Here is a 27,729-nt window from a genome sequence, read left to right as displayed (position 1 = left end):
GTAAGTTGAAGAAGACACAAGTTATGTGACTTGGCCAAGTACACAGAATTCATTAACTAGGTAATAATAGACACAAGAAATACAACACAGGTCTCCAGTGCCTTCTCCCAACATGCTTCAACTATACAAACCACATTGATTTTATAATCTGCCAGAAAAGGATTCTGAAAAATGCATGGTTTATGACTAATGCAACCGTAGAAACTAAAACTTAACACAAAAACTGCATTTTTAAAAAAACTACTGTAATACTCCTACCTCAAGCAGCCTGACTCACCTTCATGGCATAAAGGCCTACCTGGGTTTTTCTTCCTATAAATGGCCTGAATTTTTAGATGAGATTTTATACATTTATTACCCAACAGCTGAATGGAACCTTTATACTGCTTGTACTGGGAAATACAATTAACACTTATCTTAATTTATTTAAGGGAACACGATTTGACCAATGGTATTTTTGAAGCTCTATAACAACAAACTATGCTACAAAGGGCAAATGGAAAGGAGGGTTGTTTTCATGCATTCTAAATGTGAAACTACAGAGAAATTACCTTTTCAGTAATATTCAACTGCTATACTTTGCAATCAATCTTAGAAAACTAGATGCTAGAGTATTAGCTCCACTTTTTCACCCAGTAGAGGGAGCTCAATATAAGACAGGACTTACAGACATGAAGTGGAACCTGAGGACGTTGTCAATTCCTAGAGCTTTTAGCTGCAAGATGACAGGTGCCAGGTTACTACGCTGCATCTCAGGTACAGTGGATTGGGGCAACTTTTCAAAGTCTTCCTCTGAGGACAGGAAAGAAAAACTTCTGGAATTAAGCTTCACAATCATAACATCAATAGCTTCACTCTTCTATAGCACTTCAATATTAACAAACCTCTTTCCCCACAACTAATAAGAAAGATAGTACTATGGTAGTATTATTCTCATCTTACATGAAGGAAATTGAGGCTCAGGGAGTTGAAGTCATTTGGTCAGATTCACAGAGCTACTAATTGTCAGAGTTAGTTTCCTGACTAGAGATTCAAGATTCTACCATACCACATCTGCCTAAACTATTGATGAGGCATAGGAAGTAGTAAGAGATAGCTTCAAGAGAACAGATATAACAATTAGCTGTGGAGAAACATCTTCTTACAGAAGCACACAGGATCACAGATTCAGAGAAGGAAGGGACCTAAGAGATCATCTAGTCCAATTTTAGTTTTGTTTAGTTTAGTTAATTTTACAAATAAGTAATCTGATGCCCACAGAAGTTAAATGACTTATCCAAGGCCACACAGGTAAGAAATAGATGAGCCAGGATTTGAACCCAGGTCTTCTTATTCCAAATGCAACAGTCTTCCCAATACACTATGATACCCACCTCTAAGACAGAAGAGGAGGAGAAACAGATGGGTAAGAGAGACAATGTGGGATAGTGGAAAGAGCATTACATTTAGAGACAGAAAACAGATTCATATTCCATCTCTGACATTCTATGTGTGAAGTTGTCAAAGTCTCTCAACCTTTCCAGGCCACAGTTTTAACATCAGTAAAATAGGAGAGGTGAATCAGACAGTCTTTGATATTTCTTCAAATTAAATCTATGATCCTATGAAAGTTTGAGAGCTCCCATCCTCACCTTCTCAGTAAAGCAGGAAACAAATTATGTTTAACATAAGAGAACAAGAATAGAATCTAGGACAATTTAAGGAAAAGTGGAAAAGTAAGTTTGTCATGGGTACTCCTTATAACATTCCATAAGAGATGAACAAAAAGACTGCCAAGCAAAAAGGTAGGCCTAGCTAAAATTATTAAGGGATAAATTTTAATGGATTATCAGTATGATTTCATTACTTTCTTCAGCAAAATTAGGAACAGAAAGCGAAGGTGGCCAGAGTAGAGAACTGGTTCAGCAGCAGATCATGAAGATATATTGTACAGTCCATTAAATAAACTGGTGAAAGAGACAGAAAAAGCATTTTACATAAAGAAACTTTTATCAATTGTTAAAGGATATAAGATAATGCTGTTAGAGACGAACATTTTGATGCCTAAAACAAATAGGAAATGAACTTTTGTTTAATAAAAACCGTTAAAATATGTGTACGAAGAAACAGCTTCCACATAGATTTAGACAGAAAATCATCTGTAGCATAACTATAACAACTCAAATCATATGAATTACGTAGATACACCACTTACATGCAAACAGTTTGATGATTTAAAGGGGCAGAGAACTTTTATTTATTAAATATGAGTAAAAGGAAAGTTCAAAATACAAAATAAGGGGGAAGACTGTTGAAAACTTTGGAGCTACAGGATATTATGGCCCCTTAGCTCATTTGCATATAACTTTTATTTCTAAAAAGGGTAAAATTCACAAAATGAGAAGTGATACATGTATTTGGTGACTGAGGGATCATTAAAAAAAAGACTTCTGATTTCATGGAGAAAATACGGTGATTGGTCACTTTTTAAGTGAAAGATGAGTCACTTAGTTTCAAGTGGCTCTCATTTAAGCCATAATAGACAGAACTCAGGATAGGAATTTGATTTGAAGAGTAGTGACAAGAATCTGTGCTGAGGCCAAAAGATACAGCATAGGGTGGAAAAGCTATGCAGTCTGAGTAGTGGCAGTTAGAAGCAGCCAACTAAGAGAAGGCTTCGGCTAAGTGATTCCTGACTGATGGGAAAGAGAATTGATTTTACTAGCTAGGCGCTTCAGCCACACCTAATGCCCTTTGGTGCCACCTAGAGATGAAGAGAGGTGAAGGGTCTTTTGAGAGTCTGCTGCTCTCTGCTGCCACCTCTGGCTTGAGAAGAAACAGCTGATAGGAAAAAAAAGGCACTTTTCAGCTGCTTTATATTCTGGTGAGTTGACTAAGTTTGTCTGGCTTGCTTTAAAAGTCAACCTAAATTGAGTCACTGTGTGATCTGTACTTACTGAACTGATAATAAAGGATCTGGGTGAGTAAATAATAGGCTGAATGGGTCTGTTATAGCCCTATTTAAATAGCCAGTCTGAAGAATTTTGCAGTTCTCAGACTAAAAGGGAACTTATTCATATTCCTAAGTACTCTTTAAAGGGTGACGGTAAGTTGAAAGAGCTTGTAGATGCAGTATGAGTACAGGAGGAAAAAAAAAAAAGAGAGAGAATTTGCCCAAAGAAAGAGCTGTGAAGGCCAAAAGGCAAGCCTTAAGGGGAATTTTGTCGGGGCAGATGTTCCAGAATGGACTGATGGTATCAAAGCCATCCCTTAGCAACTGCCCAGAGCAAATGGGTTTTCCCTTAATATGTGCTTCCCTGCCAGGTTCTTGTAAGTGTGTGCTCACTCTCCCCCACAAATACTGAGGACACTGATACAAGATTTGGGACAGGTAAGGGAATTTTCAAAGATCCAAGTCTTAGAATTTCAAATAGTTAAAAATGATAATGAGGGCTAAGATATAGATGACTAAAATGGAAAGGAAACGAAGATGACTATATAGTTCAGTAAACAAATGCAGAGGCCAGAATTTTGTTAAGGGGCAATAAAATGGCCTTATTCTTTGAGAATTCAGTTTTGGAAATTGCCAAAAGTCATGCAGAACCAATTGTGATTAGCAAGGTAGGTGAATGAATAATATAATCTAATAATAATAGCTAACATTTATACAGTGCCTACTATATACCAGGATTATGCCAAATGCTTTACAAATATCTCATCTGATGCTCACAAGAACCCTGGGAAGTAGATGCTATTCTTTTCCCTATTTTACAGATGAGGCAAACAGAGGTTAAGTGATTTGTCCAGGGTCACAAAGCCAGTAAGTGTCTGAGTCCAAATCTGAACTCAGGGATTTCTGACTACAGGCCTAGCACTCTTATCTACTGAGCCATCTCACTGCCCTTAACATTATTTGGGGTCAAAAATATGGTGTGACAATAAAGTAATGATGTTGATTTTCTTGTGTGGCATGTAAATTAGGTCTGAAAGTAATTCCCAAAGAATGAGTTCCAAAAAGTTTAAACAATGGCAGCACTGCTAAAATAAATAATACCTTCCAAGTTTTGATGGGCATAGTACTTAAATGGATATGTAAATTACGATTATATTTCTTTTTAAAATTGCCTCATTACTTTATAGTAATAGGTCATATATAATTTCTACCTACTGAAAAGGATGTAAATATCTACTGGATGTAATAATATGTAGTTTTGTCCCTTAACGTTAAATGTCTGTCACACTTCCTTTTCCTCTTTGCAGAAGAAGAGGACTAAGATACTGATACATAGGTTGGTTATGTTGAATTTTTTTTTAATTATTAAACTTTATTACAAGGAGTAAGTCACTGGATAGGGTAGAAGAGAGGGACATATTCAGAAATAAGGATGAGAGAAAAACAAGAGACCAATAAAAATAAGATCTAAAAAATAAATAAATATACTAACCTGTATAAAGTCTATAACATTTCCCCGAGCGGTTGCGACCCGCACGTCCTGCTCGTTGATTGGCTGATGCCTGTGACACTGGCACTACCACAAGACATTCAATAGCTGTTTTGGGATTATAGGCTCGAAGTTTCATAAAGCCACAGTCTATCACAAACACAATTCCACTGATTGTAATAGATGTTTCTGCAATGTTGGTTGCCACTATCACCTAAAGGTAACCAAAAAAAATTTTTTTTAAAGTAGACTGATCTTTTTCAATTTTAAACATATATCAAATATAATCTAATATTTAGAACATGTTTTAAAGTAGCCAAATATACTGCAAATTTTAAGGCCTTATCTTCAAGTACTAAAGCAGCTTTCCTGGTGTAGCTAAGGTATAAACTTGCCTTTGTAGAGCATGTTCAACTTTTTATAGTGCCTTTATAGCCCTTATTTTTACCTTGACAATTACCCTCTGAAATAGGAAGGCCAAAGATTATCCCTTTTTGCAAGTAGGGAAATTAAATGATTTGAACAATATCACACAGAAAATTTCTGATAAAACCAGGAATAGAACAAAGGTCTCCATCCTCCTCCTTTTGCTCTCTATATTCTGACCATGCCATGCCCCAAGGCTCCACGATGGTGAAAAAGAACCTATTGTTATGGCATCCAGAATCTGAGGTGAACCTGCAAACTTTCACTTCCCCCCACTTGCCTCTCACCCTACCAGGCCTGCCTACTAGGTGCTGAAGGCAGCAATCACAACCCAACTTCTGACCTGCCTATGTATTCTTGCCAACACAGTGGAAAAGCACAGCAGTACTGACTGCACTTGGGGAAACCAGGCACAGTGAGTAGAAGACATGCTGGATTCTCCAGTTTTCCAAGGTGATGCTGCCTACTGACTCCCTGCCAGGCTCAAGAAGAAATGTTTTTAGACACACCCAAATTTGAATTTAAAGGTGGTACTACAGGCAAATTGTGATTCAAAACAAGTGGACCAGAAGCCACACCCTCAAGATTCTAATATTTTATTTACTATTGAATTACGTGCATCAGTACATATGTGCTGGGTCAGCCACTAAGCCAAGGTAGTTTTGCCATGAAGTAAATTTAAATATATGGAAGAAAAGCAAGTAATTCCACACTCAGAGATTACGGCCTCTAGTTTGATCTCAATAAGACAGCAGGTTTGTCGACCTCAGGAACATAATCTAGTACTGTTAGAGGCAGAGCAGAAAAAGGGCAATGGACTTAGAAGACCTGGATTCAGAACCTGGCCCTATTATGGGGAAGGCAAGTCACTTAACCTTTCTAAGCCTCAGTATCCTCAAATCAGTATCCCACCAAAACCCCTAGATCTTTTTCAAACTGCTATCTAACAATTTACTGTGGGTTTCTAGATTTACTGTTTATCAACATACGCTTGACTAAGATACCTTCTTAAATTCATTTTAAAAATATTCCTATAAAAATGGATCACTCAGTTAAAAAAAAAAAAGCAGCTGTATTTCATCCTTGATCACGTGAAAACTGTTTTAAAATAATACTGATAAAGCACAGGGCAAATCTTAAAGCAACATATAAATTTGGAGCTATTATCATTAGTATTACCTTTCTGACATTATGTGACATTCTTTCAAACACCTTCATCTGTTCAGATGAAGGCAGCCCAGCGTACATGGGGAGAATACGGAGGTGCTTTTTCATACCAGTCCGAGACAATGCTCGGGCTTGTTCAATTAGCAAAGAAACAACAGTCTCTACTTCTTCCTAAAATGCAATGAAAAATGGGAAAAGATGAGAGAAGGCAAATAGCATTTTGTGATCCTTAGGGAAAAGTAAAAATGAATCATGCTCAACATCTTTGAGAAACAGTATAGCATAGTAAAAATGTCACTGGATTTCAAGTCTGAAAACCTGGGTTAGAGACCTAGCACTTTATTTATGATAATGATTGAGCATTATATATAAAAATAGTATTGCTAGGATGATAACAAATTTCAGGAATAAAATTTGTAACTCAAATAAATGAATTGTGCACAAAGGGAAAAAAGTTCCTGGGAAATTGAAACAGTAACTCTGCTACTCAGTTTTCCTACACTAAAAGCCAAACATTGCACATACATTCATTGCAAGCTGTGGCCTGTGAGGCAGCAGAAAGCTTTCTCCAAGAAAGATCATTATGTTGTGGAAAATGTTTAACAGTGTAAAGGATTACAACTCAAGTAGTTAGTTGAGGAATGTTCCGATAACAGACCAGCACTGGAGCTGTGTTGCAGTCAAGCTGCTTGGCACCACTGGCCTATGATTAAAAGACTATTCCTGGGAAAAGCTATATACAGCAACAAGATATACACAATAAAAATCAGATGTGAAAAGGTATCTTCTGCAAACAAAAAAGCCAAATGGATTTAAGACCTATTGGCTTCACCATTCAACTTCCTACAAAACAAATTAATCCATTTAGAACACGACTAACCACTTCACACTGAGCCCCCACCAGCTAATGACTCACTGTCAATTTAAGCAGTATGGTAAATTAGTTCAAACCATAGAGGTCTGTCAGTTTTCTAGAATTAAGGAAGCAAATGATACACACCATCAAATGAATGGTTAAAGAAAGCATTAAGAATCTACATTCTAAAACTATTCTATATACAGGCATGATTAAATAAGAGAAGGTAACTACAGGAGGAATAGTTACTGAGAAAGGCTTATGGTATAAAGAAATAAAATAAATTAATAAAATATTAGTTTTTAAAAGAAAAAAAAATCCAACAGGATTACCTGACCAGTAAGAAATGCCAATATATCACCATCACCCTCTGTCTGGTGAATTTTCATCACAGTTTCCACAGTTGACTTGACATAATCTGGAACAGGACTGCAAAAAAAAAAAAAAAAAAAAAAAAAAAAAGACCTGACTAAATTCACTTACTATAACCTGTATGTTAATTAGAAATCAATTGTTACCTTGTTAATTTGGTAACACAGTCTCAAGAAAATAAGAAACCACCCATCAACATAGGTCTGGCTAATTGAAAATTAGTATACAGGGAAATACAGGAAAAAACGTTTCCCTCTGAAATATGTATCACTTAATGTTATTCTCCTAAATAGGCACCATAGATATTATGGGTTTTCCTTTAATGTTATTTTATAAAAAGAAGAAATTAAAATATTCAATACTTAAATAGATGTTTTTCTTTGTGAAAACATTCACTATCAGTGGGACATGCATTTCAAATTTCTGTCTTAGCAGGGTTGATCCACAGACATCCTCTCACCCAGTAACCCCTGTCATTTTCTTTTTAATTAATTTATTTTAGTTCTCAACATTCACTCCCCTGTCATTTTCAAAGAAAACTGAGGTTGAAGGGCACAATCTACTGCCATTCAGAGTTCAAATTTACAACAGCCAGAGTTGCCTGCCTGCCTACCTACCGACCCCTGCTCCTTGCCTTTGTCTCTCCACCAGGTAAGAGACACCAACCAACCACTACCCATCACCTACACAGACCGCTCAGGAGCCCGGACATGGACCAGGAGGCAGAAAGCCTGGGGACCAGTTAAATCAAGCTTCTAGCTGTCAGAAGTCCTACTTGCCCCAGGCCTGAAAATTAGGACTCTAGCTCTGACCTCAGAGCCACCTAGTCCAAGACTTTAATTTTATAAATAAAGAAACTAAAACTCAGGGAGTTCGGTGACTTGTCCAAGGTCACACAAATAGTGTTACGAGGCAATATTTAAGCCCGAGTCTTCTAATTACAGAGCCAGTGTTCTTTTCACAAGTAATCAGAGACTCATGTAAATGTTAAGTGTTGAGGAAGACTCAAGAGCTGCATTTACCTGCTTGAAAAATGAGTCCACTTATTGCATTTGTGAATGTGTGAATGTTTATACATCTAACTATATAACACCACACAGCAGGAGAAACCAAGGGAGAGAGAAAGAAATGCACATGTTATTCTTTATCCAAAGAAAGCTGGGCAAACCTTTCACCATCAGAGATTCTATGAAGTCATGAGAGCCAGAGTACTGAGATCCTGAAATATCACTTTAATCAAAGTCTTTCCTTTCAACTAACAGAATAAAAGAAAATACATCTCCATCTGAAAACAGATTAACTTTCTAAGATATCTTAATAAATTTTGGGTAGCTAAAAATCAATTTGATTTTACTATGTCCAAATAGCAGTTCTCTACAGAACTCAGTAAATGCTATGCAATGTCATATCACAAATATGTTTGTCAAAAGACCATTTTAAGGATTAAAATAACAACAAACCTCTGTAAATAAAAGACATCCACTGGAAATGTTCTCCCTTCCACTGTAATGATCACACATGTATCCCTACCAGGGTCACTGGTTTCATTTTGATTAAAGAAATTCCGAAATTTCTGTAATATTAAAAAATAAAAGTTAACAATTTGTCATGCATCTCCAAAAAAGCACATTTCAAAAAAAAAGAGAATTTAAATCCAAGGGCAAATGAGAAACAACACTATAGGAATGTTATACTGGACTAAGTAATGAGCTTAGAGTCAAGAAGACCTGGGTTAGAATCTCACACTTACTATCAATGAGACCATGGTAAGCTTCTATGAGTCTCAGTTTCTTCATCCATGAAATGGGAATAATAATACCTGTAATAATACTTCACAAGCTTACTATGAAACTCAAATGAGATAATACATATATAGCATTCTGAAAACTTTAAAATACTATCATTATTATCATTTCTATTTTATATTCATACAAAAATTCCTACTATGTAAGTGGCATTATAGAAGTATTAATAATGATAATAAAAACAGATGCCCCAATTTCTTTAAAACTGTAGTTTTAGGCAAGCAAATTTTCATCAATTTCCAATAAAAGTTTAGAAAGAGAAGTCAACCTTCAAAACTTCACTCAATATGACATATTCAAATTAATTAATGAGTAGTTCAAAATGGGAAGCACTTACGTAGTACTTTTGACCTGATTTCTTAAAATGCCTTGTTTCAGATAAAAACCTGAACATGCACTGTCAAAGAGAGTGCAATTTGGGGAGTATTTTTAAATTACTGGCCCAAACTCTAAGTTATGTTTCTTTTTAAGAAACAAATTTTATTGATATCCTGTGTTTTAAATTTATCTAGATTTCCCCCATATGCCTCCCCCTACCAGACAGCTATCCCAGATAAAAGAATATTTTTTTAAAGAAAAAGAGAAACACCCACATTCCTCAGGCTTCCCATTTTGTAGCTGACATCAGCCTGGCCAGAGACCCCACCCCCCAATGCTGCTGAGGAACTCAAAGAAAATCTCAAACAAAAAACCTCCCAAACCTCACTCAACAAAATACAGCTTTGTTTGCACAAGTGCAATTAACCCTTATTGGGGATACATTAAAAAAAAAGAGAGAGAGAGAGAGAAACAATCAACAAAACTGATTACTATCCTGAAAAAAATCTGAAAATATATGGAATGTTTCATACCCGGAGACCTCCCACCTCTGCAAAGCAGTTGAGGGAAGAGTTTTCTCATAGCTTTCATAGCTCTTCTTTGGGACCAAGCTCATTGTTTTGTAATTTTCCAGCATTTATTTTTGATTATTTTGTGACTGTTGTTCTACTTACATAGCTATCATTGTGTATAGTTTTCTTGACTCTGCTTACTTCATCCTTCACCTGTTCATATTGTCTTTCTATGTTTCTCATTGTTTCTTACACAACAGTAATATTCCATTACATTCACATACCATAATTTGTTTAGCTAATCCCCAATTCATGGGCATCTAATTCGTTTCCAGTCCCTCGCTACCACAAAAGGTACTGCTATAAATATCTGGGCATAGATGGGGCCTTGGTTTTTGTCAGTGACCTCCTTGGGATATATGTCTAGTAGTAGAATCTCTGTAATGGACATTTTAGTCAGTTTATGTGCACAAGTTTAAACTGCCTTCCAAAACGGTTGTGCTAATTCACAGCTTGTGCCTTTCTTTCTCCAGTAAATAGTCATTGACTATTCTCATCTTTTGTCATCTCGCCAGTTTGCTTGGGTGTGAGGTGAAACTTCAGGATTGTTTTGATTTGTATCTTTCTTATTACTTGTTGTTTGGGACATTCCTTCATATAGGTAATTGTTTGCATTTCTTTTTTGAGAACTGTTTGTTCCTATCTTTTGACCATTTGTTTATTAGACAATGGTTTTTGATTCTATGTATGAATTTGTAGGTGTCAGTTGTCAATATGTCTAGCATAACAAACTCTTACCTGAGATATCTGATACAAAGATTTTTTTCTCATTCTACCACTTCTCTTCTTATCCTAGATACAATGCTTGTGTAAAAGCTTTTCAAGTTCACGTACAATAATCAAAATTACTTATTTTATCTTTGTAATTGTCTCCATCCCTTGTTTGGTTAAGATTACATTTCCTATCAATGGCTGAAAGGTATCTGACCCTCTTCTTCTAATTGATGATATAATCTTTAGTATTCAGGTCACAAATCCATTTTGAATTTACTGTGGAATATGGCGTAAAAAGTTGACGTAAACCTAATTTCTGCCAGACTACTTTCCAGTTTTTCCTACAGTTCTTATCAAAGAGGGAGTTCTTTCTAAAGGTAATACATGCTTTCAGGTTTATTGAACCCTGGGTTGAAAAAAAAATTTACAATGCAAAAATTCTGAAATGTAAACAGGGTAAAGAATTAGATGCTAAATAAAATTCCTAATTACATTTTTCAAAACCATTTCACAGAATGAGTCTGTCAATATTTATTGAGTACCTACCATATGAAAAGCAGTATATTAGGTGTTATAAGAATACCTATTATGGTGTTCTCAAGCTGAAACCGCTCCCTCCAAAGTTAAAATGTCTTAATTGCCAAACCTAATGGCTTTTTCCTCAATCCTTATCCTTTGTGACCTTTCAGTAACATCTGCCATAGCTGACCACATTACCACCTCCTCTCTGAGTTTTAATGACACTGCTCTCTCCTGATTCACCTGTAACCTGGATGATTGCTTCTTCTCTTTTGTTGGATCTTTATCCATCTGAAATCCATGATCTGGGGCCATACCCCAAGGCTCTGTCTTGAGTCACCTCTTCCCCTTACACTTTCTGACATCAGCTCTAGGGTTCAATTATCATCTCTGCCAGTGACTTCCAGATCTATATATCTAGACAGAGCATATCTCTTGAGTGCCATCCCTACATTATCATCTGCCTATAGGACATTTCCAACTAAGTGTCCTACAGTCATCTCAAATTTAAAATGTCCAAATCTAAATTCATTATCTTCTTTCTCCTCTTTCCTCCCCCAAACTTCCTTATTCAAGTCAAAGGCACCATCAGCCTTCCAGTATCATCCTCAACTCTTTACTCTCACTTAGCCCATTAATCCCAAATCCTGTCATTTCTACTTCCATGACATCTCTCAGATCCATCCCTTTCTCAATACTCATACTACCACCATCCTAGCTTGGGCCTTTATCACCTGTTTTCCTAGATGACTACAATAACCTCCTAGTTGGTGTCGTGGCCTCACACATCTCTCCCTAGTCTAATCTCATGCCAAACTGATTCTCCTAAAGAACAGTTCTGACCATGTCACCCTGCCTGCTCCAATGAATAAACTCCAGCGGCTCCCAAATACCTCAAAAATCAAATATAAACTCCTCTGTTGACATAAAAGCTTTCTGTAAACTGACCCCTTCCTATCTTTCCAGCTTCTTACATATTACTCCATTCTATAGTACAGCCATATTGGTCTACTTCTATTCCTAGAAAACAACACTTCATCTTTCATCTCCTTGCCTTTACATTGGCTAGCCCTCATGTCCAGTATGTTCTTCTTCCTCACCTCTACCTTCTCAGGGTCTCTGTATTCCTTCAAGACGCAGCTCAACTACCACCTTCTGCAGGAAGTCTTTCCCAGTCCCTCTAGCTGCTAACAATATCTTCCATCTACTCTGTATAGACCTATTTATATACAAGCTTCCTCCCCAATTACCATGTAAACTTCTTGAAGGCAGGGTCTGTTTTACTTTTTCTTCTTATCCTCAGCCCAACACTATGCCTGGCACATAGTAGGAACTCAATATTAATGCTTGTCTGCTTGCTTCTCCAAACTACAGGTTTAAGCTGCACTGCTGAAATAATATGTATTATATTCAATTCTAAGGGACACATTTTAGGATGGACATTAAAAACCAAGAGAGCATCCAAAGAAGGGGAAGTAAGATTGTGAAGGGTCTTGAGATCATGACATATAAGGATCAGACGAAGGACCCAGGGTGGGTGTTAAGCCTGGAAAAGAGAAGTTAGCCTATATGAGGCCTTCTCTGAACATCCCCTCTCCCACTTCCACCCCTCTCCCCCCAAAATTACTTTGTAGTTATGTCATTTCCCCAGATATCACGTAAGCTATTGAGGGCACAAATGGTTTAATTTTTGTCTTTGTACTCCCAGTGCCTGCACATACTATATATTTAATAAACACTTGTGGATTGCCCAGGGTCAAATTTAGATGGAAGTTACAAAATGGCACATTTAGACTTGATCAAAGAAAAAACCTTCTAAAAATAACAGTTATCTAAAAATCCCCTCTGTGAAGATTTTCAATCAAGGCTAAGTAACCACTTGCCCATTAAACTGTAATGGCTCATTCAAGTATGGATTTGACCTTGGCAACTACAAGTATGTCATAAAATGGTATGAAAATGATTCAACAATATTTTACTTCATAAAATATATTTTTATGTATTTTTTTTATGAAAAAACTTTCTAATGTCAACTAAATTATCCTTCCCGACCCCCAAGTCAATATAATTTAAACTTTGCTTTTTAAAAAATAGGTGATCTTCAAAATGTTTTAAATACTTGTCTAGGAAACATTTTTTTCCAACTTCACCAAGCATTAAATATATACTGATATGTTAGAACAAATAAAGACAAAATGAGAATACCTGGTACAATGCTCAAAAAATACTCCTCAATTATTATTTAGTCACTTTATAAGTATTTGCTCAGATGGACATGTACAAACAAAGTGCTGAACTAATTACAACAAAGCATCCGAACTAATTAACACAATAATTTTCTTCCACCTATCTTGCCTCAAGGGAGCTAATAAAACTTGATTTAAGAAAGGCCATCTATAAGAGCTTCTATACAAAAATGAAAGAAGTCCATTTTTACATATGGAAAAAAAAGGAAAATTATGAAGCAGAGAAGTTCACTACATGCCAATCAACAATGCCTTAAATTAAAATACTATGTCCAAAACAGACCAAATAATATTTAGTCTTTCACCTAACTTAGTACAAATATGGAACAAACTAAGCCAGGAAAATTATATTTATATAGCATTATTCAAAATATAGTCTTTTGAGTTAAAAAGTTGAAAAGCAACCTTGCCATCTGCATAAAGAATCTACAATTTTTATTTTACAGTTAAAAAAAATGAAGATAAAAAACCTTCATACTAAAAAAAAAAATCAAAATTCTAACTACCTGGACACTAAAAAAGTTTTCAGAAGAACAATTTAAGTAACTTATCATGGACTTACTTAATTAGCTACAAATTAATTTCTACCCATAAGTTTAAAAGGAGTGTCTGCTCATCATAACTGAAACTAGAACAACATGTGGAATCACAGCAAAAGCGGGTCATTCTACTAAAGGTGAAATCTTTTTGTTAGAGGTAAAATTTATCTCTTTCTGTACAACAGTACTTGTGTTTAGTTCAAACAAAATACGGGGCAGAGGGAAATGAGTGATACCTCTGCATCCAGAGTGGCTGAAGCTACAATCAATCGAAGATCCCCTCGTTTCTTCTGGATCTACAAAATAAAGAATCGAGAAACAAGAATTTAGCAGTAAGAGTATGGAAAAAATAAATGAGAAGTAAATGGTACATATTCTACTCAAATATTCAGGAATTCCCCCTAGCTTCACAGATTTACCTTTTTTAACAAGCCAATGGCAATATCTGTATATAAAGTTCTTTCATGAGCTTCATCCAGCATAAGAGCACTATTAAATAAAAAGAGGGAAAATTTCAGTTAACAGTGGAAAAAAACAAGCCTTCCCTATATAAATAATCAAATCTAGCTTTCCAAAGGTATTCTGGCAATTTAGTCTTCCATTGTCTTTTAGTAGTAGCAAAACCAGTCATATGAAAATGTAGTGATATTAGTACTAATAAAAATTTGTGTCATCAACTCAACATTTAATATATCTTCAAAGAACAATGCTGTGTTTACTTCCATGTCTGTATTAAATCAATACAGTACTACAAAAGACATCAATATTTCATTTTGAACTATATCATAGCCAAAAAAACTATGTATCATATGTAAAACTGGTACAAAGTCCAAACTGCACACAACAGCTAATGACAGAGGGCAGTGTAAACTCAAAATCATATTTGACCTAGGCATTGTCAAACTACGCCAGGTGTGAAACTTGGGCTTTATCTGGAAATATGAAAGCATATCTTCCCCAGCTTTATCTTAATACATAAAAATGTAGACACATAGTAGCGCTCATTCAGCAACTAAGAGATTTTTTTTCATTGAGTGGTCTTAAGTTCACTAATCAATTATACAATTCCCTCTCTTGGCTTTTACTATGTAGGTCCCATTTTTGTATGTAAGTGGGAAAAACTCAGCACAATTTACTGATGTTTTAACAGTCATATTTTTAGACTATTTTAAAATGTCTACAAAGTGTTTCTGCTACCTAAACTATAAGATCACTATTATTTCATCATCCTGAGCCTGCAAAATGACTTCTCACAACAAATTTTATTTTAATTAAATATTCAAGCATTAATAAAATTTGAAGAAAATTTGTCAAGAAAACACATTTACCTATATTTTGTTAATAATGGGTCAACCATCATCTCTCTGACTAGCATTCCATCAGTCAGAAACTAAATGCAAAAAAAAGTACAATTTAATTACAACACAGTCTCACTCAAAAAAAAAAAACTTTAAATGAGCTAAAAGTATAATCTATTGACAAGATAAATCTATGTGCAATACCAATCCCACTTCAACAGATTCTAAGAAAACATCTAAATGTTCTGTCTACCAATTATGGTTTGAAATAAGTGGACAATCAACTGGAGCTTGTCTTTTTTGAACCGAGATTTTTGTAGAGATGATATTTAAGATTATATGGCATAAAAGTACATAATTATTATTTGGGAACCATTTTCCCTGGGCTTTTACTATTGATATTGCATATAAAGGAAGTAGTTAGAGATATACTTGTAGTTTTCCAAAGAAATCTGACAAGTATATTTAAACTAGACAAAGACTGCAAATTGACCACTGTAATTTTACCTTATCTGTTCATTCTCTAGCTCACATAATTGTGTTGATGCTGCAAATCCTGGGAGCTCATCAGGAGATACTAACGTCTAATCTTTACTCTACTCCAGAATTCTTATTCCAGGCATATCTAAATCTAATTCACTGCTACATCTTAATAGAAATCTCATTCTAGACTTGGAAGGGTAGTACAGTGGCAGGCACACAGTAGGCCCTTAAACTCTTTTTGAATTGAACTGCTACATTAAAGTGAAATGGTGAACAGTGAATAAAAATGCAATATTTTACTCACTGCTTAAATGCCAATCATTTTAATCTTGGCAAACATAAAAGGTAGATGAAATATATGAAATATAAAGATGGAGAAGTTATAACTAGTGAAAAAGTAGTATTTTTATGCTTTGATTTATCAATTTTCACTACTAAGCTTAAAGTCTTAAGTCCTTTCAAGTGTAAATATTATAGAAAAGCTATGTGATGTAGTAGAAAAAATACTGAACTAAAAGTAAGGACACCCAAGTTTTGTCCTAGTTTTGCCCTAGTTTTGCTTGAACAAGTCATGTAACCTCTTTGGCCCACACACAATTGCTTGAGGGAATTCAATTAGATAATCACTGAGTTCTCCTGCAGTTCTAAATACATACTATTATTCTACTCTGATTAAATACTTCCCAATTAAACTAAAAAGTTCCTTGAGGGAAAGGACCATGCCTCTATTTCTTAGGTCTTTTCCCACAGTGCCTATTTCAGGACAGAGTGTACATCAGGAATTTGATATATTTTGAATAAGCAGTAATTGCATTAAAAAACGTTCTCTATATAAATATAAATCCTTTAATTTCTTTAAATGAGCAGCATTTATCTCCTTCCTCACGATAAAGAATAAATAGGGAAGTTTGAACATTTCACCTTAATTCTTGTAGCTTGTGGGTCAGTGCAGTCATCAAATCGAATACAATATCCAACCTCATGGCCCAGCACTGCACCCCTTTCTTCAGCAACTCTCCCTGCAACCTTTGAGGGAAAAACAGACAAAATTATTAGTCCACTGCATACAACCTATTAAAAACCTAAATAATAAACTTCCTTCCAGTGACTGTATATATACCACAAAGAGGAAAGATAACAAAAGAACAAATAGAATTTATGACAATCTCTATGGTAGGTTTCATTTAATGTTTCACATGCTCATACTTTATCTCAACCAAAAAGAGGCCAGATGGTATAGGTAAGAGAGTGCCAGACATAGAATCAGAAAGATATGGGTTCAAATTCTACCTCTGACACTTAATAGCTGTGTGACCAAGAGCAAGACACTTGAGCTCTCTCTCAGCTTCAGTTTCCTCATTTGTAATATATAACTTACAGGGTTGTTTTGAAGCTCTAATGAACTGTATATAGAGCGCCTTGTGAACTTTAAAGCACGACATAAAAGTTATTATTATTATCGTTATCATCACTAACATCATTATTAACTGATTATATACTTCTTGAAGGCAGGGAACATAAGTTATATTTCTTCATATTTCCTATAAGACCTAATAGAGTACCTTGCTTATAGCAGGGACTCAACAAGAGTACTGATTTGATTTAGGTAGAACAAAGTAAACATATATGATTTCAGAGTACGCCAATATAGTTAACATTTATTAAAACTTCTTAACAGGACTCTACAAGTAACCCAAACCAGTTATGCAGTCAATAACTTACAACCATTAACTGATTGCTCTAATAGTTAATTAACAAGGAGTTCCCCTTAGACACCTGCTCAGCCTTTCCAGTTTTATAGGCTGAAAATAAGCAAACAAGTAAGGAGGCAATGAAAGTCAAGATTAAGAACAAAGAACTATATTTTCATTCAGTTCATGGAAAAGGATAAGTCACAATTTTCCTATACTTTTGTCAGTACTAAAAGAAAAGATTATTAGGGGGGCCCTCCTTCAGATCCAAGAACTGAATGGGTTAATATAACAATTCAAAATAATTTCTGAGGTACCTAGCACAGGGATACTCACATCATAGGCACTCAAATGGATGATAATGATGATTGGGGGGAGGAGGGTGGGGTTGGACAGGAGACACAACATAGTATAACAGCATAAGGAATGCTAGACTAGAAGACAGGGAACCAGAATTCAAGTCCTGACTGCCATTTAACCTTGTGAACATAGGTAAGTCATATGTCTCCTTTAAGCCTCAATTACCTCATTTGTAAAATAAGGATAACAATATCTATACTATTTCACAATGTTGTTATGAGGAGAGTATTTTGTATAGCCTAAAAGTGCCACAGAAATGTGAATTATTATTATACTAATTTTCCACTTCCAAAAACTAGCAGTTCTGTGGCGGTGAGTAAATACTAAGGAAATCGAGTGTGAGGAATTTTTGTTGCATGCCTAACTGCAACCTACACTGTCACCCCACCAAAAGGTAAGATCTATAAAGGCATAATTATACAAAGCAAAGCAGTGCTAGATGCCATGGAAAACCAAAAGCCACTAGCACAACCCCATACAACTCCAGACACAAAAAAAGCATTTGATAATGATGATATTATATTTGAAAACCAGGAATATACTGTATAAACTGTGAGTGTATCATTACCCTATATTAAAAGCAACATTTGCCTTAGCAACAAAATTAAGTATATATAAAAAGTTTTAAATTAAGTATATTATCAGTTAGACCCCACCAAAAAAAATAAGCAAACTGAGGAGCTGTAAAAGAGTGTGCATCCCCTTTCCAGTGAGTAATAGTTTCTATAGTTTATAAGGGATCATCAATGGTTTTTTGTTCCACCCACTCACATATACCCACCTAGAATTCAGCAAAGAGCAAATCCCAGCATGATGTATTGAAAGAATGTTGGACTCTGAATCAGAGGTCCTATGTTGAAATTCTAACTCTGCCACTGACTACCTGTGTGATTTTGGGAAAGTAACCTAGCCTCTCTGGGCTTCAATTTCCTAATTTCAAAAATGAAGAACTTTAACTAGATGACCTCTCTAAAAACCCCTTCCACCTAAAAATCTGGATCCTACAGCCACTATGTTAACAGTAAGTACTGCAACTGTAAATGAAAGGAATATTTGGGAAAAGGAGCAATAAACATAAATTATTTATATTGCTCACAAATTGCCTGAGTGATTTTGCTAATCTATAGTAAAAGAAAACTGTATCATAACTATAAGTATAATCTAAGTTCATCAGCAAAACTTAGATAAAAGTATAAAATGACTGGAAATCTATGAATCACATAATTATAACCTTAAATTTAAGAGCCAATAATGCACCACTCCTACCTAGACCAGTTCAGTCAAAATTATATAGATAAAATATATTTAGGTTACAACTGAACTGGGCATGATAATAATATAAAGGAATGACAGTGACAGTAGAAGAATTATTGTTGTAATTTAGGATGATAGTAGGGACTCAAAAAGAGTACTGATTTGATTTAGGAAGAACAAAGCAAACAAATGTGTTTTCAGAGTAAGCCAACACAGCTAACATTTATGGAAACTTCTTAACAGGACTCTACAAGTAACCCAAACCAGTTATGCAATTATTAACTTATTACTGCAATCATTAACTGATTACTCTAATAATCAATGAACAAAGAGTTCCCGAGGGCAGTTAGGTGACGCAGTGAATAGAGCACCAGTCTGCAGTCAGGAGGACCTGAGTTCAAATCCGGCCTTAGACACATGACACTCACTAGCTGTGTGACCCTGGGCAAGTCACTTAACCCCGAATGCCTAAAAAAAAAAAAAAGAAAGAAAAAGAAAACAACAGAGTTCCCTTTCTAAACCAGCAAAAGAATATTAGAAAATTTGGTTTAGTGATAGCCACAGAAAATGTTGGGGGGGCAGTGTTTGTCCAGAAACTCTCCTATACATATATATATATACACACACACACACACACATACACACACATATACACACCCCCCCACATATATACATATATACATATATATACATATATATTTACATATAATATAGATTAGCAGCTACTCCAAAACAGTTTCAGAGAGCTGCCTGAGGCACTAAGAGAGTGACTTGCCCAGGGTAACACAACCAATGTGTACCAAAGGAATGGGGTTCCAGTCGTTCTGACTCAGAGGTCTTCTCTATCTATGATGTCATGCCGCCTCTACAAAAAATGTGAACACACCTATAATGGCCGTATCTTTTAACCAATGGATCTCACTGTTAGGCATATGATGCTGGGGGACATCAGGAATAAAACATCCTATATAGGCCAAAATATTCATAGCAACACTTTTGGTGGCAGCAAAGAAATCGAGATATAGTAGGTGCCTATCAGTTGAGGTATAACTAAAAAGACTGTGATACATGAATGTAACGAAATATTGCTGTACCATTTTATAGTGGCTCTTTTTGTAAAGGCAAAATACTGGAAACTAAGGGGGTACCCATCAACTGGGGAATGGATGAACAAATTGTGGCATATAAGAAATGGTGAGAGGGAACAAAGTTTCAGAGAAATCTAGGAAATTTGTACAAAATGATATAGAGTAAAATGAGCCAAACCAAGAGAATAATTTATACAATCACCACAACATTGTAGAGATCAACAACAATGAAAGACTTCAGAACTGATCAAACAATGATCAACTGCAATTACAGAGGAGCAATGACCAACTCTACTACTTATCTAACAGAGAAGTGATATTAAGGACGCAGATTACCACATAAAGTTTTTAGACACAGACAATGAAAGAATCTGTTTTGTTTGATTATGCGTAATTGTTAAAAAGGCCTGTTTTCTTTTTTTCCCCAAAGGGGTGGAAGAGAAAATAGATTTTTCTTAATTAAAAAGAAATCAAATTTAAAATAAAATGGATATTACTGTGCCACAAGAAAGAAAAGAATATGAGGAATACAGAGTACCATGCTTATACGAAGTGATACAGAATAAACTAAAATGAACCAGGAAAGGGGCAGCTAGGTGGCACAGTCAATAGAGCACCAGCCCTGGTCAGGAGGACCTGAGTTCAAATCTGGCCTCAGACACTTGATACTAGCTGTGTGACCCTAGGCAAGTCACTTAACCCCAACTGCCTCGCCAAACCAAAAAAAAAAAAAAAAAAAAAAAACTAGGAAAATAACATACACAATGACTATAGCAGAAAGAAGAATTAAAAAAGAAAAAAAGAACACTGTATAATTACAATGACCAAATCCGACCCTGAAGAAGAGGTGAGAAAATGTACCATATTCCTTCCACTGCAGAAGTGGGGCACTATGAGTGTGGAATGTTATATATACTGTCAGACTAACTCAAAGTGTTGGTTGATTTTGCTGAACTGCTCTTTTTCCTCTTTCTTTTTAAATCTTGATAATAAGGGATGATTGGCTTAAAAAAGAAAAGAGGGTGGAAAAGAGAAAAAAAAATTTATTAAATGCCTACTATGAGCCAAGCACTGTGCTAAGCACTTTATAAATACAATTATCCCTTCCACATCACGACTTTCCCAACTGTGGTTTTGCTATATCATGGGTTGGTATAATTAAATGGGAGTTTTGGGGGAGTTTTGCGGAAGCCACAGATGACACGCAAAAGCCAACAGACAATACAGAAAAAGCTTAAAAATTCAGAAATGCACAAAATATATGTATAGTATAGTAAAATATTAACATTTTATCTTTTAATACCATTGTAATTCAGACTTCTTCTCTGGTACGAAGACAAGGCCAAAAAATTTACACACATTTTTCCAAATCAAGGGGATGCCTCACCCCTAACTCCCTTGATGTGGAAGGGATAACTGTATTATCTTAATTGGTTCTCATAAACCTGGGAGGTAGGTGCGATTATTATCTCCTTTCTACAGATGAGGAAACTGAGGCAGAAAGCAATTAAGTGACTAGCCTAGAACACACTAGTAAAATGTCTGAGGCCTGACTTGTACTCAGAGCTACCTGACTCTATCCACTGTGCTACCTAGCTTTAGGTGAAGGGGAAAGATAAATTTAAAAATTAATGTAATAAAGAAACAAAAGAACGAATAAAAATATTTTTAAAATAAAATGCATAGCCTTTTAATCAGATCCATAATAACTCAAAAGCATTTACTGGAAAAATCAGTCAGATAAACGGCACTTAATATCCAGACTATAATATTCAATAAGGTAGCACAGAGTCAGTCCATCAGAAGACAGACTCTCCAGATGGACAACAAACAGGTCCAGAACTGAATGGGGGAGGGCCCCCCCCATGGCCTGGGTGCAGAGCTCTGAATAACCAAAAGCTTCTCCTTGTAATAAAGGCCCATAGTTTTTGGTGTTTTTTTTCTCAAACATCAGTATTCTACAAGTAACACTGTGTTGTTGCAAGTCATAGAAAACCAAATTCTCAGAAAAAAATTTGTGTTACCTAGAGGGCAATGTAGAAGTACATGTGCGCATCACACTACCAAGGAAAAACTAAGCAAGAGAAGTGGCATGAGGAATTATCATTAGAGAGGTTTATGACCAGAAAATGAAGTTAGGCCAGCCAAAATAGCAAAAGTGAGGAAAAAAACCAATGGACAGTCCATGTACTCCAATGGTCTGTACTCAATGTCAAGAGATTTAGAGGAATGCTCCCAGACCATGGGGGAGCTCCACTGCAGATGATTTATGTTATGGGAGGATATGAACAAGAAAGACACAGGATGCGTATGATCTGCATTTTTGGAGAGAGTGCCCACGCCAATGCAATCACAGACTTTCCAAGTATTTGTACTTATAATAAATAATAAAAGAAATGGTGCTGGGGATGAACATGTGACTACCCTTTCTAATCACAAAATATAAAAATATGTGAATTTATAGTAGCTAGGTGACAGTAGATAAAGCACAGGCCCTGGAGTCAGGAAGATCAAAGGAGTTCAAATCCTACCTCAAACACTTATTAGCTGTGTGACCCTGATTACTTAACCCTCTGTCTGCCTCCATTTCTTCATCTGTGAAAAGGAAATAATAATAGCATCTATTTCTCAGGGTTGTTGTTGGATCAAATGAGATTATACTGATAGAAGTGCATAGAACAGTGTCTGGCACACAGAAGGCATTTAATAAATATTTGTTCCTTTCCTCCTCATTCCCCCTAGAAAAAGCCCTGGCATTTCATTATGTGCACTTAATCTCATGACAACCCTGTGCAACAAGTTGTCAGATACTATTATCCATTTAACAAATGAAAAAAAATTAAGCAAAGAGAGGTAAAGTAACCTGATTTGCACAGTACATGTGAGTGTGATTGCTCTCAAATTTCAGAAATTCACATAGACTTTACAGAAAGAACGGAAACAGCTTCCAAACTTGATGGATCTGCTTATGTGCTACACAGATTAATTTACATAAATCATTTCCTTTAAAAGGAGGACTTCTGCCTCTAGGAAAGACTTGTGGTTAATGTTGGGTGTTGACTGAGATCTAGATTCCTGAAAAACTTGCCTCTAGAATAGATAACTGCTACAATTATTTTAATGTGACTGTGACTAAGTTAAACAACTTGCCCTCAGAATAGAAGATTTACTGCAATATTCGTGGATAATATGCAAATTGTAATATGTTAAAAGCAGATTAATTTGAACAATAAACACAAGAAACAAAACAAAACAAAAAAATCCTCTCCTTCCAATATGGTAAAAATATTCTGCAATCCAACTGTCACTTGCTAGGTATTGTTTTATTAACATTCAGCCACATTCTCAACCAATTTAATGCTTATTTATTCAAATACTGCCTTGAACTTTTTTCAGATGCATGACTAAAGAAATACTGGTCAGGAACAAATGTAATTAATTTTACTATTATTTCTAACCTGAGAACAATAAAGAAAGCAGGACCTCAGTGGAGAAAGTATTATGTAATCACTGAATTACAACACAGAATTGATCAAAAATGTCTGGTAGACCAAGAATTAAACAATCTTTCTTCATCTTTAGTATTTATAAAGTGACACATAATAATTCTCAAAATTAAAGACAGAATCTAAGGAGGAAAAGAAATGTTAATGAAACTTACTGAAACAGCAGCCACTCTTCGTGGCTGGGTCACTCCTACTACTCTTCCCTCTGCTGTCCAGCCAGCTTCTGCCAGATACTGCAAATAAAACAAAATCAATGTACCTCTATAACATATAATAAACAATTTAGCTTAACCAACTGATTTTCATTACTACAGAAATCTTTTTCGTTGGTATCAATCTTCCTAGAATTCAGAATCTTTGTTTCACATTCCCATTCCTTGCTAGAGTCAGCAAGGTCTCATTAGTTGGATTACAAAGAATTCTACTGAAAATAGAATTAATCCAAAGTGTATCTATCATAAGGATCATAAACAGAACAGATAAATAAATAGATAATATATAATAGAAACAGATAAAATAAATAGAATTAATCCAAAATGTACAAATCATAAGGATCATAAATTTAGAACTGGAAGGTACCTTAGTGACCATCTAGTCTAACTCCATCACTTCATTTGGTCACAGACTTGCCCAAGATCACACAGGTAGGGACAGGAGTGACAGGGGTAGGTCCTCTGACTCCACATTCAATACCCTTTCCATTGCATCAAGCAGTTCATGAGACAATTACTTGCTTTTATATTTTGCTCATTTTGAGAACTATATTATTCACATTTAATAACATTAAGAAGGATCCACACACTTCAGAAATGTTTAGTGCATGAAGGATCAGTAGCTTGAAAAGTTCAAAAGAAAAGTGTTATATAAAAATGTAGCTATAAGGTTTATAAGTCTAGAAAAATAAGATAAAGGCTACGAGCATACCATCAAAGAATTTATTAAAATAGCCCAAATGGTTTCAAGGAAAAAAATCCCTTGGTTGCCAACAAAATATTTTATTTTAAGGCTTCAGTACAAGAAAAAAGAAATAGTTTTGAGGTTAACAGTTATTCCTCAAAAACATATTATCTGAATCTAAGCAAAAATCAGCAAATATTAAACACATACTCACTTGTGGAATCTGTGTCGTTTTCCCACATCCTGTTTCTCCAACAATCACCACTGTCTGATAGTTTTCTATCAAGTATAAGATATGATTTCTAAGCTGAAATGGAAAAAAAGTGAAAAAACAATGAGCTACATGAAACAACAAAAACAAAGATTCTTTATAAACTGTGAAATTAGTTTCCTTCTAAAAGGTAATTTATTTTAAGTGAGCATATTTTAGAGATGCCTGAATCTTTAATTCTAAAGAAATTCATAATCCAGTAACTTAAAGATTATATACGTACGTGTGTATATATGTGTGTGTGTGTGTGTGTGTGTGTGTAGTGAATTTTCTTTCATTCACAAAAAGTAAAGGGAACCAGAGGTATAAGTTGTTCAACAATCATAGTGAAGGAGATATATAAAGTACTACCTATAAAAAGGTAAGCTATTATTATCAATATTCCCTTTCCACATGATTGCCCTTTAAGTATCTGAGGAGAGTTATCTTGTCCTCCTTTCTAAGTCTTCTCTTTTCCAGGCTAAACATTTCCAGCTCTTTTAATCATTCTATATATGACACTTAGAATCCCTCCATGAGCTGGATCATTATTCTTTGGACAGGCTGCAGTGTGTCAATATCTAGAGCGGGGGTTCTTAACTTGAACTTTTAAAAATGATAACTGCATTTCAATAAAATTGACATCATTTCTAATTAAAATCTTTTTATTCCATGTCTTTAAAAACATTCTAAGCAAGGGTCTATGGACTTCACTAGACTGCCGAAGGAGTCCATGACACAAAAAAAGGTTAAGAATCCCTGATGTAGAGTCACAAAAAGGAATCCTGTCACCTGGGGCAAATTCAGTTGGTCATATGGGGCAGAAGGGTGGAACTAACACTCCTGTGTATGGTTAAGGTAAATTAGAGACAAGAATCATGGGAGTTGATGAGGATAAGTAACTGTGAGGCCAATGTGTCTGAAGGGTATCCAGGGGTAGGGAACCTGGGGCCTTGAGGTCACATGTGGCCATCCAGGTCCTTGGGTGCAGCCTTTTGACTGAGTCCAAGTTTTACAGAATAAATCCTTTTATTAAAGGGATTTGTTCTGTGAGGTTTGGATTCAGTCAAAGGTCCACATGTGACCTCGAGGCTGCAGGTTCCCCACCACTAGTAGAATCTGAGGTAGAGAAGGCTGTGAATCTAGTGCTGAACTTATTGGTGAGGAGGTAGAATGACCTAGAGGTCCACAGATAACAGCAACAAGGATCTGAACAGGATGAAATGAACTTTAAGGGAGAACAGGTGGTTTCTGACTGATGCTATCAGAAGCAAGAGTATCCCTCCCATTCCTGGCCCTGAATGTCAGGAGGTTAAGAAAAAAGGAGCAGCCAGCCTGGAAGAGTATGTCAAGAAATATGGTGTCTTCAGGTAAAGAATGAGTTTCAATGAGCACTAGGAGATGGGAGGAATATGAAAGGAAGAGATCTAGGATAATGGGAATCATAGATACGAGCTAGAACTAATCCTGCAGATTATCTACTTCAGGGCTTCTTAAACTTTTTCCACTCGCAACCCCTTCAGTGCTTCATTTTACAGAAGATAAAACTGGGGCTCAGAAAGGGGAAGTGACTTGCCTACGGGCACAAAACTATTGAGCCACTGTCAGAATTCTGACTCGGGTTTTTCAACTCTAAATTCAGCAGTCTATCCACTACATCACCACAGAGAAAAGATTCAGAGAGTTCGAGGGAAACAGAAGGCCAGAAAGCAGGGAATGACAGGAATGGAGAAGGGCAATTGTTGAGTATAATACAGGAGGAAGGAAGAAGATGAGAGAAGAGAGGAAGTATAATGGCCGAGGTGTTACTACTACTGATCCTAGCTGTCCCATGGGCTCAAGGTTCTCAGGCAAGGTGCTCCCTAGGCACAGGGCAGGGGTAGATGATGAGGCTGGGTAGGAGAGGGGGCTATACAGCTGGTTGCAAGCTTTTAGGAGGGGACAGGTGAGAGGGAGGAAATGGATTAGTTGGACTGCCAGTGCTGGGGGAGAAGTGGAAATCTATCTCCCACCCCCACACCCAGATGCTGGCATCCAAGGAAGAGCCCCAGTCACTCCATGCATGTTTTGGCACAGTCAGTATCTCTCTCAAAATATAGTGCTCAGAATAGAAAAGAACACTCTGTATGTGGTCAAATCAGCACAGAGTACTCTGTGCTAATTAGAGTACTCTGGTTATCGCCCCATTAACAACTAGCATTTAATATATAGCTTTGAGGCTTAGAGAGTCCTTTACAAATATCTCATCTATCCTTACAACAATCCTAGGAGTTAGGTACCATTATTATCCTCATTTTACAGATGAGGAAACATGCAGTCAGAGGTTAAGTGACTTGCCCAGGGTCACAAAGCTGGTGTCTGAGGCTACATTTGAACTCAGGTCTTCCTGACACCCAGGTCCACAGCCTTATCCATTGTGCCACCTAGCTACTGTTCTGAAATGTAGCCTAAGGTCACTTCAGCCTTTCAGGCAGTCATCTCACACTACATTCTTAAACCAATCTTGTAATCAACTAGAATTCCCAAGTTGTTCTCAAGTGAATTGCTGTCTAGGCACAATTTCCTAATCCTAAATTCCTTCCAACTCTGAAACTCTATAGTCCTCTAGCTGATTTTTAAAAACCTAATTGCCAAGACTTTAAATTTACGCCTACTGCCAGGAGTGGGGGGTCGGAAGTGGGGGGAGCTAAGTGGTGAAATGGACAGAGCACCAGCCCTGGCGTCAGGAGGACCTGAATTCAAATCTGGACTCAGACTCATGATACCTACTAGCTGTGTGACCCTAGTCAAGTCACTAAACCCCGACTGCCTCAACAAAAAAAAAATAAAATAAATTTATGCCTACTCTATTTCATCTTATTCTTTGTTTTGTGGGTTTATGTGACCATTTGTCAAATTTATAAAGAAAAGTATTTTTTAAGGAAAACAAAAAAAATTTACTTGTTTA

The 27,729-nt window shown here is 36.0% G+C and overlaps 1 protein-coding gene across 1 annotated transcript in view; it reads right to left on the bottom strand.

Annotated features, from left to right (window-relative positions):
* The window catches only part of DHX35 (DEAH-box helicase 35), a 64,654-nt gene that overhangs the window by 25,807 nt on the left and 11,118 nt on the right, over window positions 1-27,729 (bottom strand). Inside the window, exons 3-13 of the mRNA XM_027867334.1 lie at window positions 24,747-24,839; window positions 23,791-23,868; window positions 16,658-16,762; window positions 15,284-15,345; window positions 14,375-14,444; window positions 14,192-14,251; window positions 8,703-8,815; window positions 7,203-7,299; window positions 6,027-6,185; window positions 4,425-4,635; window positions 668-792 (exon numbers count right to left, since the gene is read on the bottom strand). Coding sequence (XP_027723135.1) covers window positions 668-792; window positions 4,425-4,635; window positions 6,027-6,185; window positions 7,203-7,299; window positions 8,703-8,815; window positions 14,192-14,251; window positions 14,375-14,444; window positions 15,284-15,345; window positions 16,658-16,762; window positions 23,791-23,868; window positions 24,747-24,839 — 1,173 coding nt within the window. The remainder of the gene's footprint in view (window positions 1-667; window positions 793-4,424; window positions 4,636-6,026; window positions 6,186-7,202; window positions 7,300-8,702; window positions 8,816-14,191; window positions 14,252-14,374; window positions 14,445-15,283; window positions 15,346-16,657; window positions 16,763-23,790; window positions 23,869-24,746; window positions 24,840-27,729) is intronic.

This window comes from Vombatus ursinus, unplaced genomic scaffold (genome assembly GCF_900497805.2).
Source record: "Vombatus ursinus unplaced genomic scaffold, bare-nosed wombat genome assembly UNPS02014785.1, whole genome shotgun sequence".
NCBI lineage: Eukaryota > Metazoa > Chordata > Mammalia > Diprotodontia > Vombatidae > Vombatus > Vombatus ursinus.
Note: the sequence above shows the minus strand (reverse complement) of the source record. Positions and strands in the feature narration are given on the sequence as shown.